Below are 13953 nucleotides of genomic sequence, written 5' to 3'. Positions count from 1 at the left end.
GCTATGCTGTATTTTTTTCTTTGTAACACTGCTAAGGGAACTGTGAAAAGTGCAATTTAAATTGCCTTTACTGCAATGATGGGATGTCTGCGAGCTCCCTCACTGGTGCTAACATCTTTGACCAGTTTTCCACCAGGTTTGGCATTTTAGTCCAGAATGTCATAACTCCTACAGATGTGTGTGTCCAATTATCCCGACACAGAGGTATGGCGATAATGTGCACTTGTGCAGCACTGTGTACATTCCACAGAAAACATGCAAGCAAGAAGGTAATACAGTTTTATAGAAGCATCGTATATCAGTTTTGCAATAAAAAAAAAACTTCCTGTTGCCTGCAAGTTGTTTTTTTTGTTTTGTTTTTTTTTTTCACTTAAAATGCAGGCACCTTTAAAACTTGAAGCTTGTCACTCAAGATGGCCAGCCCTCAACTAAAACCACAATATTTTCTTAAAGAAAACTGGTCATGAGGGAAAAATTGGGGCTATCATTGCTTCTTAAAATAATAGTTCTATGGCTGTCATGCTGATTCTGTGCTTTATGAGTAGGTCAGGAGTTCACTTATCGCCTGTTTGCCTAGACCAAAGTGTTGAAGCCAGAGACAGACAGATATGCAAAGGCAGCTCAATATTTTTACCCATGACTGCTACCTTTAAGTAATGGAGGCATCACAAAAATGATACATTGATTTTTCATGTAATAAATGACCAGTGAATACAGTGTGTTATTGAAAGCACTAATGATATACCTTACACTAATTACTTTACTCACTACTAGTATACAATAGTATATGCTACAGTTGATATATAACAGTAATAGAACAGAATCCAAACAAATGCTATTTTAACATTGTGCCTCTTGGTAATGCCCTTCATTTATTTTAGGGAAGAAATGCACGTATGGACACAAATGCAAATACTACCACCCTGAGAGAGCAAACCAGCCTCTGCGATCAGTAGCTGATGAACTCCGAATAAGTGCAAAACTGTCAGCCGTCAAGACAATGAGTGAAGGTGCATTGGTAAAATGTGGGACTGGGCCATCTAATTCCAAGGGTGATGGACCCATGGAAGTAAAGAGAATTGCTCCCAAAAGACAGTCTGATCCTAGTATTCGTTCTGCAGTTGTAGAGCCAGAACAGAGGCTTTCAACAGCCCGCAAATCAGAGGCCAACTCTGTGCCATCACTTGTATCTGCCTTGAGCGTACCAACTCTTCCACCTCCCAAGAGTCATGCTGTCAGCGCTTTGAATACACGTTCAGCAAGCAGCCCTGTGCCAGGATCATCACAGTTCTCCCACCAGAAATCCTCTTTGGAGCACATGACAAGCGTTCACTATCCACCAATACTGGTCACTAACAGCCATGGCAATTCTGTCAGTTACACTGAGGAGTATCCAAAATATGACTCTCTGGGAGACCACGGTTATTACTCAATGCTTAGTGATTTCTCTAATTTGAGCATAAGCAGTATGCACAGTTCTGAATACTACAGCACAGAGCAGGACCGAGCAGCATTTTCAAGGAACTCCAGCCCATGTCCAGATAGCTGCATGAGTCACACCAGCAATGACTCCTACTCCTCATATAGTGACCTATATTTGGGCATCTCTGATCCTGGACCTGAAGACACTATCAAACCCCAAAGGCCACCTCCACATAATAGGCTACAGCCATTTGCACATGGCTACCATGAAGCTTTAACCCGAGTTCAGAGCTATGGTCAGGAGGAGCCCATGCAAAATTCCCGAAAGCAGTCCTCCTCACATCTGGCTTTGCATATGCAACATCCACTTGTTGGAGCAAGGTCCAGCTCTCCTGGAAATTACCCAGCACCAGAGAATATGCACCCTTCTGCTAATGCTCAGCCTGGGAGGGCACTGGTCATGACTAGAATGGATAGCATATCAGACTCTCGTCTTTATGAGAGTAACCCCATGCGGCAAAGACGACCTCCACTGTGCCGTGAACAGCATGCTAGCTGGGACCCTTTACCTTGCCCCACTGACTCCTATAATTACCACTCATACCCACTTAGTAATAGTCTCATGCAGCCATGCTATGAACCAGTCATGGTAAGAAGCATGCCTGAGAAGATGGAACAGCTCTGGAGATCTCCTCACTGGCCAGTTATGGCTAGTGAGCATAGAGAGCAACACATCATTCCAGAGCATCAGTATCAGACCTACAAAAACCTATGTAACATCTTTCCTCCAGCGGTGGTACTCTCTGTCATGGAGAAGAACCCACACATGACTGATGCCCAGCAGCTTGCAGCGATTATTGTATCAAGGTTACGATCAGGTCATCAGCACTGTTAAAATTATCCCTTAATGCCTGGACAATAGTATCTATTGATCAAGTTGCCTAAATAAAACCTGGCAGTGTTTTTCTCATTTAGCTTTCTCAGATGACCTATCGACCAGTTTTTCTTTCTTGCCACATCTTAAACTTTACAAAGACGATAAACTTTTATTTATTTTTTTAACGTAAACGTTCTGATCTTTACAGCATTCCCAAAGGAGTGCATATTTTACTGTATAGATATATTTATCCCTGCTAGACCTGATTGACAGGTAAAACCTCAATTTCTTGGAAGGCTAAGTCACTGATTCCTATTCTTAATAAAGAGGATGGAAGGGTCAGTCAATCTCTCCAATGCTGGAGATCCCAGCACATCATCAAAGCACATAAGTTGCTTGCATCATGTTAAGTTCAGCTGTTCACAAAAAACACCTGTTCATATTGTTAGCAATTATATTGCATGCTTACATGTGTATTTGCAGTTTCAATCAGTACAACCTTGTATATAGCTATTTCCTTTTCTCTATTGTTCAACAAAACTTCTGTCTTTGCTTAAAAGGAGGTTTTCTATTGCACAGTGAAATGTATTGCTGAACACTCAGATCTTTGTGTATCTCTCAGAGTTCAAAGATACATGAACATGTTGCAATATTTAGCTGTACTACCGATTTTATATTTGCACAACAGAACTTTAGTTTTGTTTTTGTCTTTGTTTTTTTGCACAATTTTTGACAGGTCACTGGTCAGTTGTACCTCAGTAATATTTTGTAATAGCCATGCGCCTCTTAATCACAATTGTGCTTTTGGTGCCCAAAATTCAAAGGAGGCCTTTAAATTTCATGGTGGGCCAAATGCATGTAGTATTTTGTAATAGAGGAAGAAATGTGTTTGTATATTTTTTGATGTAGCTATGTGTCCGTTTGTGGGCAAAAAGAAAACCTTGGACATTTTTCGTAAAAGAAAAACCCATTCTGATAGTATACCATTGATACAGCTCCTGAGGAGATGTAGCCTAAGACTTTGATTTCTGAACACATTATTAGTTGTTTGGCTTTACCTGCCCATGAATTGATATTTATTGCCACTTCCCAGATGGGGAAAAAGGCTAATAAATTAAAATGCTGGTATGGATAAGAGCTTTTGATAACATTTGTAGAAAATATATAATGTATTTAATAAGTGGTATTTGTTTACTACCCAGATACAGTTAATCTATCTCTAGTAATACAATTTAAAGTGGTATTAAACCCAAACCACAAATGTACTATATTGTAGCTCACCAATCATCGGATATGGGGACTGCATTCGTTTTCTTTTTTTTTTAGGCTTATTTTCCCCTCTGTTTTCACCTGGTGATCGAACCAGTAACACACCTCCTGTATTAGTGCCCCCACTCTGGGTGAAGGAGCACAGGTACACAGCTGCATTGTCAATCTGGGTGGAGGGGAGTGTTAGATGGACTAACAGATTTAAATACACTAACAAATTGATGCCAGACTCCAGCTAATACTTTATTTGCAGTTAAAGCAAACAGCGTTTTTTATTTTGAGATCAATAAATAAAAGTTGATCATTTTTAGCACCCTTGTCAGTGGTAAATAGTTTGTCTCATCCCTGTAACATGTATTCTGCTAGAGAGCCTGTGTTTTTTTTTTAAACAGACTTACTGGCTGGATTACCAGATGGAATTAGAAGAAATAAAGCATAGAAAAGAATACTATTGCAGCCATCATGTAAGAATTAGTAAGCTGCATAATAATACGTGTTTGCATAGGTTTTATACCACTTTGATGTTACAAAATACCATTTGTAGGCATTCTTTAGCCTAAAATTAAAGAGATTAACAGCATGTTGCCAACGTGTTGGATTTCTCTTGGGTTCATACAGATACAGAAGCTTTTATGATATTTAAATGTTATTTCTAGCTCTTTAACCTAAGCTTATTTATGAGGTTTACTAGTCCTTTACCTGACAGTAAGGGAGTGCAGCTCTTGTGGTGTCGTTCCTCCAATAGTAAGAGAGATTTTCTTTTAATCACTTAATTTGACTTGTGTAGTATTTTTTTTCTACTACTACCAGTTAATCAAGTCAACCTTGTATTTGGTATCTGTATATGACCTTACTCTATTTAGAGATACAGAAGGTGTAACTATCATTGCTGCTCCTTTCCAGCAGGTACTGGATGTGTTTGAGATGCAGACTTTATTCACTACTTGCTAGTGGATTTGTTGCACTTTTTTGTGGTTGTTGTTGGTCTATGTACATAGGTGTAAGGGGGAACACTGCAAATAGCGTTGCCAGACCAGGCATTTTCTTGGTGGTCTTCTGCTGCACTCAGGTTGCTGACCCTTTAGCACTATCCCTTATATAATTTTTTTAATGAACCCCATTGTATAATACTTTAAGGTTTTGAAGCCGATCCATAGCCACTGCTTTGGGCTTTAGGTGACTTCAGTTTTTTTCATGAAAGCTTAGAAGAGCCAAGCTGATTGGCCTTTTTGTTTCTTCATGAGAAGGTGATAACTGCCTAAATGTTTCTTACTGTGAAACAAAACGGAACGTCAGGCTGCCGTCAGGGTTTTCTCTGGCTTTCTGAGAATGGGTCTTCGGCTGCTCCACATTGGCTTTTACATATTTTTATTCACAGGGGAACCTGTGGTACATATATTGAGCCTCCTGAGTCAGTGTTTGTTAAAACTGTCTTGCCTATAGCCGCACGTAATCTCCCTTTCATGTCTGTGAAACACAGCAAAAAGGGAACTGAGAAACCTATTGTGGGTAAGCAACCTTTTTTTTTTTCAGATGCTTTCAATCATGAGGCTCATTGAGAAGTGAAAGTGACGTTGATGTACAACTATACTGTTTGTGTATGCACTTTGAATTTGCATACCTCTTATCAACACTATAATTGAGCATTAAAGTGAACCTGTCAGAATGGCTCTTCTGTCACAACTAACCTCCAATTTATTGTTTAACCGGTTGCCGACCGCCGCAAGTACATATACTGCGGTGGTCAGCCCCGGCCAGGCAAAGTGACGTACCGGTACGTCACTAGCCTGTCACTGGCTTGTGAGCCAATAGCGGGCGAGCGCGCGCCTTCTGAGGCGCGTGCCCGCCCTGGCTCATTCCCTAACAAGTCAGTGCGTGTGACCGGCGGACCCGATGTCCGCCGGTCACTCGCGATCGTTCGCCGGGAAGGGAGAAAGGCAGGCGGCTAATGTAAACAAAGCCACCTGTCATTTTCCCCTGTGTAAAAATGGAGATCAGACGGTTCTACTATGTAGGGCCGTTGATCTCTGGTTTTACACTAGTAGCCATGTCCAATCACAGTTACAAACACGCCCCTAGGACACACTTAACCCCTCCCTCTCCATTACAGGTAACCCCTTCCCTGCCAGTGTAATTTTTGCAGTAACCGTGCATATGTATAGCACAGATTACTGCAGTAATGTCACTGGTAACCCCAAAAGTGCCAAAAATGTCATTCAAGGGTCAGATCTGTCCGTCGCAATGTCGAAGTCCCCGCAAAAAAAATCGCCGCCATTACTCGTTAAAAAAAAAAACACCAAAAATGACAAAAATCTTTCCCTTTGTTAGTAAAGGCGATAACTTTTGCGCAAACCAATCAAAATACGCTTTTTGCGATTTTTACCAAACATATGTAGCATAAAACAAATTGGCCGAAAATTTTAAAATATTTTGATTTTTACATTTTTTTGGGGGGGGAATTTCATATAAAAAAATGTGAAAAATATTGTTATTTTTGCAAAATTGACGCTCTATTTTTGTTTATAGCGCATGATCAAAAAATCGCACAGGTGATCAAATACCACCAAAAGAAAGCTCTGTTTGTGGGAAAAAAAGGACGTCAAATTCGTTTAGGTACAGCATCGCTCGACCGCGCAATTGTCCATTACGCAGTAAAAAATCGCAAAAAAAACCCTGGTCAGGAAGGGGGTAAAATCTTCCGGGGCTTAAGTGGTTAAGCTTGGAAACCTATAGCTCAGGTTTGTGCCATTGTGAAAATGGAACTACTTCTAGGAGTAAGGCAGTGGTCCTTTCAGTTCTAGATAGGAGCCTTGTTTGAGACATATAGCAGATGTTCTGAAATGTTCACTTTAACATGCTGAGGTTCTGTATTGCTCCCCAGTGTTGTGCGTCATACTTTTCAGTTTCGCTTCTCTATTTGTGCAAGCTACCATTCCTGGGTAATGGTCACAAATCTTCAGCTAGCCATAGGCTGTATTTTCACAAGCCTGTGTAGAGGAATCAGTGGGAACCGGACTATTTTGTAATTTAGGAACAGTCAGAACTGAAATTCTTAGCAGTTGTTGTTAATGTACACACTGCAACATACTATACTGGACAGTTGGATACACAAGTAGTAACTGCAATAGAAAGTTAGATCAGATCCTATTGGATTTGTTCCTCTTCATATCGATCTATATATTTTGCTGTTCTTTGATGGGAATAAAAATGTTAACACATTCAGAGCACACACACATTTAAATTTAAAATCTCCAATATATAATTTCCAAACTATTCTTCTATAAAACACCCCGATCCCCATCTTTTAAGTTTGATGAACAGTATTAAAACGAATCAGATCTTAAGAGCATGCCTTTTCTTGGATTCTGAATTTTACTACAGGAGAAAAGAAAGGGACTTCTTTGTACCAGTGTTGGATTATAAAAATATCCTAATAGATGATGGATATGAACTAAAAACCCAATTTTGTCCTAATCTACTTCAGTAGAGTAAAGACAGGGTAGAATGTCTAATTTTTATTGGCCTCTGTCCTTATTGGGGTAAAAATAGTTTGACTTTAAATTCTTTAAATAAATTAACCTTTTCTTTAAAGGAACATTGAATGCGTTTTTAAAAGTTAAGATTTGTTGTACCACTTTTATCCAGGATTGGACAAGGGCAGCCGAAATATCCATCTTGTATAGCCAGAATTGACCTTTTGTTTGTTGATACAAATTGTATCTTTTTTTCTTGATTGTATAAAAAAAAAACTGCAGACAATGTGTATGTAAAAAAATATTGTATATATTTATCCTTATTTAAAAAAAAAAAAAAAAAAGAAAAAAAAATAGTATACACAGACAAAAAGTGTAGAATAGTTACAGCAATGCATTTTCACTGCTATGTTTGTGACACTATGTGTCACTTTGTTGTAGTCCATGGTGTGGAAGCCACTTCACTGCCATTGTACCTGCAGCTCTCTAGCTAACGTACTGGAGTGCAGGACTAGGCCACAGTGAGGAGGTTAAATAATTCCTTAATGACTTGGCAATGTAGTTTATAAAGAAACAAGACCTTTTCAAATTCACTTTATTATATAAATATATATATATATAAATGTGTATATTAATGACTCCGATTTATGTACAGATAATGCACAGGTAACCTGTGCCTACATTACATAACTTGTCTTGGTATTTATTAAAGTGGACCCATCTCCTCCATACAGTGGAAGCAGCCATGTTGCTCATGTAGCCTTTTGGCCTCCTGCACACTGGACAATTTTACAGCTGCTGTTTTTGGCTTCTGACGTTTTTTTTTTTTTCTGCAGCCAAAAAACTCCCTAGCATGTTATCCTATGTGTCCATGAACACATAGGCTGTTAACAGTTTTTGACAGGGTTTTTTTTCTGGCTGGGAACTAGTGGATTTGGAGAGGAGTTTTTTAGCTGTAAAAATGCTCTAACCCTGAAAAAAGCTCAAAAACCACTGAAAATGACACGGCTATTCAGCCTTTTTGAGCCATAAGCTTCTGTTGGAGTATAATTTTGCTAAAAAAACAAATAAATAAATAAAAAAGCTAAAAAAACGCTGATTAACTCTACGACAAAAACACTGAAAAACGAATTCTACAGCTACAGCTTTCCACAACTAACACTACTGGCTTTTTTTTTTTATAATGTCCAGTGTGCATGAGGCCCTAAATATAATATTGACTTTAACATGCAGTTTCAGTCCGGTATAAAGCAGCCCGTTCACCTTGTTGAAATTGCAATGCTAATTCAAAATGTGAAGCAAAAAGGATAAGCAAAGTGATGTAGCCAGCAGCAGCCAATACGATTTCAATTTACTGAAGTTAAATCTGAAAATGAAGTGTTATTGGTTGCTGTGGGCGAAACAGTTTGTGTTTTTTCCTTTTTTTTTTTTTTTTTTTATCTTCTTCATTGGTTTGTCCATTCTCTTAACCATTGGTACATCTCAGAAATGGCAGCCTCTACAGTTTACAGGTGACAGGTACACTTTTTATTGACTTTATGTTCCTAGGTAGGAATTTTAGTACAGGCACTTGGAGTTTTTTAGTATTTTGTAAAAATGTGCAATGCAGAAAAAAAGCATTATTAAATTCAATTCCACTTAAGTGCTTATGTAGAAGTATTTTGCAATTGTTTGTACTGTGACCTGTGCTGTGTGCGTTTATTTTGTATTTTTTGATTTTGTTGCATGGAATCAACTTTTTAAGTACAGTAAGTTACTGGGTTTTGTGTTAGCTCTGCATTCTGTATTTGCACTGAGCAAGTGAAAAGTGAGCAGTATACTTTCTGCCACATTATACATATGCATATATACATATGGTTTGACATTTCACACTAGCTAGACCTGAGTTTGCTTTGTTGTGATCTCTCACTTGAGAATATTCGCATGTCTTAAAGTAAAGTTTTGTTACTGTAACGCAGTTCTCTTAATTTTTTGGATTATAAGGTAATATTCAGGTATATAATAAGTAGAAGACTTGGGCTTTTCCCTGGGGACTAATCATAACCACAGAATTGTTAATTCTTGGATGGACTGTAGTTAGGGCCTTAATACACAAAAAAGACACTTAAAGATTATTTCAAGACAAAATAAAAAACACATTTCATACATTAAATGCATAAAAGTTAACTGTTGATCTGCCAAAAATATAGTATGCTCTTACCATCCTCTTTAAACACCCTCTTTTCTCTGAAAGCAGAGTATTTTTGGCTTCCACAGCATGCGTTGTTAGGCCTGCCTACTTAATTTCTGGTTCAATACATAAAACAACCCCCCCCCCATCCCCATAACTCCTCCTTGTGCACAGAACACATGACTTGTTCAGCTTACAGGCTTTCTGACAAAATTAACAAGTATTTCTTGCACTTGTTGAAACAATAGGATAAAAAAATCCAATGGTACATTTGACAGACCAAAAAGGAGGAAATGGGGAAAAAGTCAGTTGTTGGTTTTACATGCACTTTACCTACAACTGTTTCCACCTCTTTTTCTGCTTATCCCACAGAACACAGTAGGCAATCATAGAGGGAGATGAAGGCTCTAGCAGCATTCACTATGTATTGTAACACCCCAAAACACAGGTGTAAATGCACTCTTTGGATCTGGCGAATGCAGTGAAGCATTGATAGAACTGCATCAGTTTCCTCAAAACACTAGTTACACAGAGGCCTGGGGAGCATGCTGTGCACACATCAAACACATGCAAAGCTCTCGTTTTGGAACTTATAGTTGTGAAAGAATAAAGCTCATCTCCAGACAAATGTAAAAACACCATTGTATCTAATTATTAATAAAAATATTACATGTATTTATATGCAACTTGATAAACACCTGCATTTCTTTATATCCCCTTTATGGTTCCCTGTAAAGCAGTAATGAGAGCCAGTCAGGCTTTACTGCATGCACATTTGCTGACAAGGAGCGCACAGAATAAACCAAGTGATGACCCTATCGGCATTCTTCTGTTTATTGTCCAGTCAGTAAGCAGGGGGTGTGTTCTTAATTAAGTTGTGCTGGTGCTGTTGAGAATCTCCGTGTGCTTTCTGGCAGGAGTTCCTGGGTCACAATGCTGGCTGCGCAGAATTGCAAACCCTTCAGCAGGCAAAAGTCTTTTTAGGTTTTTCAAATGTATAATTTGCTGCTTGGCTGGAGTTGAGGTTTAAAGCATATTTTAAGTGTGCAATACTTTCCTCTACTTTAGTGGACCTATGCCTGCATCTTCTCTGACAGGTTTCAGCTGTCTTGATTTGCCAGCGAATGATGATATATCTTTTGTGCATACACAGGCGTTCAGTCACCCTATCATAAGGGCACTATGTCAGGAATGTAAATGGAGCTGCACATGCACAGCTCAGTGTACATTTTAACCACTTCCAGCCCAAGTCAATTTTGGCACTCTTCTCCTACATGTAAAAATTGTTTTTTTGCTAGAACATTATTTAGAACCCCCAAACTTTATATATGTCCCTAGCCGATAAAATGACAGTCATTGCAACTTTTTATGTCACACAGTATTTGCGCAGCAATTTTTTTTTTTTTAAAAGCTTATATATATATATATATATATATATATATATATATATATAACACTAAAGTTAGCCCAATTTTTCATCTAATGTGAATGATGTTATGCCGAGTAAATTGAAACCTAACCTGTCACGCTTTAACCACTTGAGGACCAAGCCTATTTCTGACACTTGTTTACAAGTTTAAAATCAGTATTTCCCTTTCGTTCATTGACACAACTTCAGATCTTCATAACAGTTGGGTTATACTGCCCCCTACAGGAGTAGGACACTAGGCAGAAAAAAAGTCTGGCTAGGCCCATGCGCAGTCCCACTCCCTCTCTCTGCTATAGGCTCTCAGTCAGGAGTAAGGACCTAGTCCCTCGCTGGGATCTTTGGTCCTGGCAATTTTTTCTTTATAGATAGAATTTTTTTCTCTCCAGGATTTTTCCTGTGAGCTCTAAAATCAACTGCCGGACTGGGCAACGAGCTAGATATAATCTAGATCCAGTGGTCACCCCAGTCTGGCCAGCAAGCATGTGCAGACCTCATCTCTGCGCTAGGTCGGTCACGACATAGTCCCACTGGGCGGGGGCTGGCCTGCGAGTTAAACGCCTCGCGAGACTGCTTACGACCAGGTCTCGGCCCGAGTCGCAGCGTTCCTCCTGGCCAACAGCCCCCATTTTGATGGAGAGGGGTTCTGTCTGGTGCGGTGCCCGCCTGGTTCCTGGTATGGTCAGTAGCTGTCCCCCCCCTTCTACCCCTGGGGGGTTTATGGGTGGACATGGGGGCACAAGAAATGGTGGTGGCTCTGGAGGTATCAGTCATTCTAAGGTGGGCAGAGCAGTTCATTACAGGCCTCTCCGTCGTACACATTCCCGAGGTGGAAAACTAGCAGGCGGATTACCTCAGTCAGCAGGCGTTGGACCAAGAGGAGTGGTCTCTTCATCCAAAGGTGTTTCATCAGTTGTGTCCCCGGTGGGGCACTTCTGAGGTGGATCGGTTGGCATCTCGGCTCAACAGAAAGGTGCAGAGGTTTGTGGCTCGGTCAAAGGATCCTCTGGCAGATGCCACAGATGCGCTGGTGGCCCCGTGGGGTCAGTAGAGTCTGATTTATGCCTTCCCTCTCAAGCTTCTGACAAGACATCTATGCAGAATCGAGGGCGAAGGGATTCCGGTCATCTTAGTGGTTTCCGGACTGGCCTCGCCGGGCTTAGTCTGGTCGCCGACGTTCCTTGGAAGCTTCCTCTCAGGGAAGATATGCTGTCCCAAGGACCGATCTTCCATCCTGCTTTACAGTGGCTGGCTTTGATGGCTTGGCTGTTGAACACCAGGTGGTGAAGGATTATCTGAGTCAGTGATTCCTGCAAAGCTAAGAAATTTACTTCTAGAAAGATCTACCATCGTATGTGGAAGATGTACATTGTGTGGTGTGAGTTCATCCTCGCTCCTTCTCGGTGGTTCAGTTCATGACCTTCCTTCTACGGGGGGTTTGAACCGAAATTGGCCTTGAGTACTATCCAGGGCCAGGTGTCGGCTTTGGCGGTCGTCTTCCAACGACCTTTGGCCACATACTCCCTGGTGCATACCTTTCTTCAGGGTGTGCCACATTTGGTTCCTCCAGTGCGGTCTCCGTTGCTGCCTTGGGACCTCAATTTGTTGCTTTCGGCCCTCGAGAAGCCTCCCTTTGAGAATCTTCGGGAGATTCCCCTGCCTATGCTGTCCCAGAAGGTGGCTTTTTTGGTGGCTGTTACCTCTGCGCGCAGGGTGTCCGAACTGGCGGTGTTATCCTGACGTTCACCTTACCTAGTGATTCACAGAGATAAGCTGGTTCTTCGCCCCCGTCTGTCGTTCCTTCCAAAGGTTGTTTCTGATTTTCATTTGAGTAAGACGTTGTGTTGCCTTCCCTGTGTCTTAGGGCTAAACATCCCAAGGAAATTGCCTTGCATGTCTTGGATGTGATCCAAGCAATTAGGGTGTACATGGCAGCTACGGAGTCTTTCAGGAAGTCAGACTCACTATTTGTGCTCACAGATGGGCCTCGTAAATGGTTGTCCGCTTCCTCTGCGACCATTTCCGGATAAATCGGACAGACAGTGATTCAGGCCTATTCCATCAAGGGTCAGGTTCCTCCTTTCCCTGTAAGGGGGCACTCTACTAGGGTGCTTAGTGCCTCCTGGGCCTTCCGTCATCAGGCGTCGGTGACGCAGGTTTGCAAGGTGGTCATCTGGTCGTCGGTGCACAACTTTTACAAAGTTTCATAAAGTGGATGTGTTGGCATCTGCGGATGCTTCTTTTGGCCGCAAGGTTTTGCAGGCTGCTGTTGAGAGAACCTGGTCCTCCTTTTGAGGGTGTATTGTTTTTTCAGGTGGGCTCCAGTTGTTTTGGTTTAGCTCCTGTTGGCTACCGTTTAGCCTTGGGAATTTTTTTGCTGTTCCCACCCCTCATGTTTAACACTGCTTTGGGATGTCCCAACAATGATGAAGATCTGAAGCTGTGTCCATCAGTGAATGAAAGAGAAAATGGGATTTTTGACTTGCCATTAAGTCCATTTCTATTATGTTCATTGATGGACACAGCACCCACCCCTCTGTGGAGTTTTAACTCTTCTGACACTGCTTGTAGCTAAACTGAGTGCCTATAGCAGATAGAGGGAATATATCCCCTGGGACTGCCCATGGGTATAGCCAGACCTTTTTTTTTCTGCCTAGTGTCCTACTCCTGTAGGGGTCAGTATAACCCAATGGTTATGAAGATCTGAAGCTGTGTCCGTCAGTGAACATCAGAGAAATTGATTTTACGGTAAGTCAAAAATCACAATTTTTTTACTAGAAAATTACTTAGAACCCCCAAACATTATATATATATATATATATATTTCTTTTTAGCAGAGACCCCAGAGATTAAAATGGAGATCGTTGCAATACTTTGTCACCCTGTATTTGCACAGCAGTCTTACAAACGCAATTAAAAAAAAAAAATATACACTTTTTTGCATTAAATAAGAAAACAGTAAAGTTAGCGCAATTTTGTTCTATAGTGTGAAAGATAATGTTATGCCGAGTAAATTGATACCTAACATGTCATGCTTCAAAATTGCGCACGCTCGCGGAATGGCGACAAATATTGGTGCTTAAAAATCTCCATGGGCAACGCTTTCAAAATTTCTACAGGTTACAAGTTTTAAGTTACAGAAGAGGTCCAGTGCTAGAATTATTGCTCTTGCTCTAAGGATCGCGGCAATACCTCACGTGTGGTTTGAACACAGTTTACATATGTGGGTGCAACTTGTGTATGGGGTTGCTTCTATGTGCAAGCTCAGAGGGACAGGGAACTTTACATTTTTTATTCTGATTTATTTTACTTTTTA

General features: G+C 40.7%; 1 protein-coding gene across 2 annotated transcripts in view; it reads left to right on the top strand.

Annotated features, from left to right (window-relative positions):
* ZC3H12B (zinc finger CCCH-type containing 12B) overlaps window positions 1-3472 on the top strand; it is a 164273-nt gene extending 160801 nt beyond the window's left edge. For both annotated transcript variants that reach the window (XM_082264457.1, XM_082264456.1), the window contains exon 6: window positions 882-3472. In XM_082264457.1, the coding sequence (XP_082120583.1) occupies window positions 882-2317 (1436 nt within the window). In that variant the 3' untranslated portion in view covers window positions 2318-3472. The remainder of the gene's footprint in view (window positions 1-881) is intronic.
* Window positions 3473-13953: the final 10481 nt, after the last annotated feature.

The sequence above is a fragment of the Pelophylax lessonae genome (assembly GCF_965119305.1).
Source record: "Pelophylax lessonae genome assembly, chromosome: 7".
NCBI lineage: Eukaryota > Metazoa > Chordata > Amphibia > Anura > Ranidae > Pelophylax > Pelophylax lessonae.
Note: the sequence above shows the minus strand (reverse complement) of the source record. Positions and strands in the feature narration are given on the sequence as shown.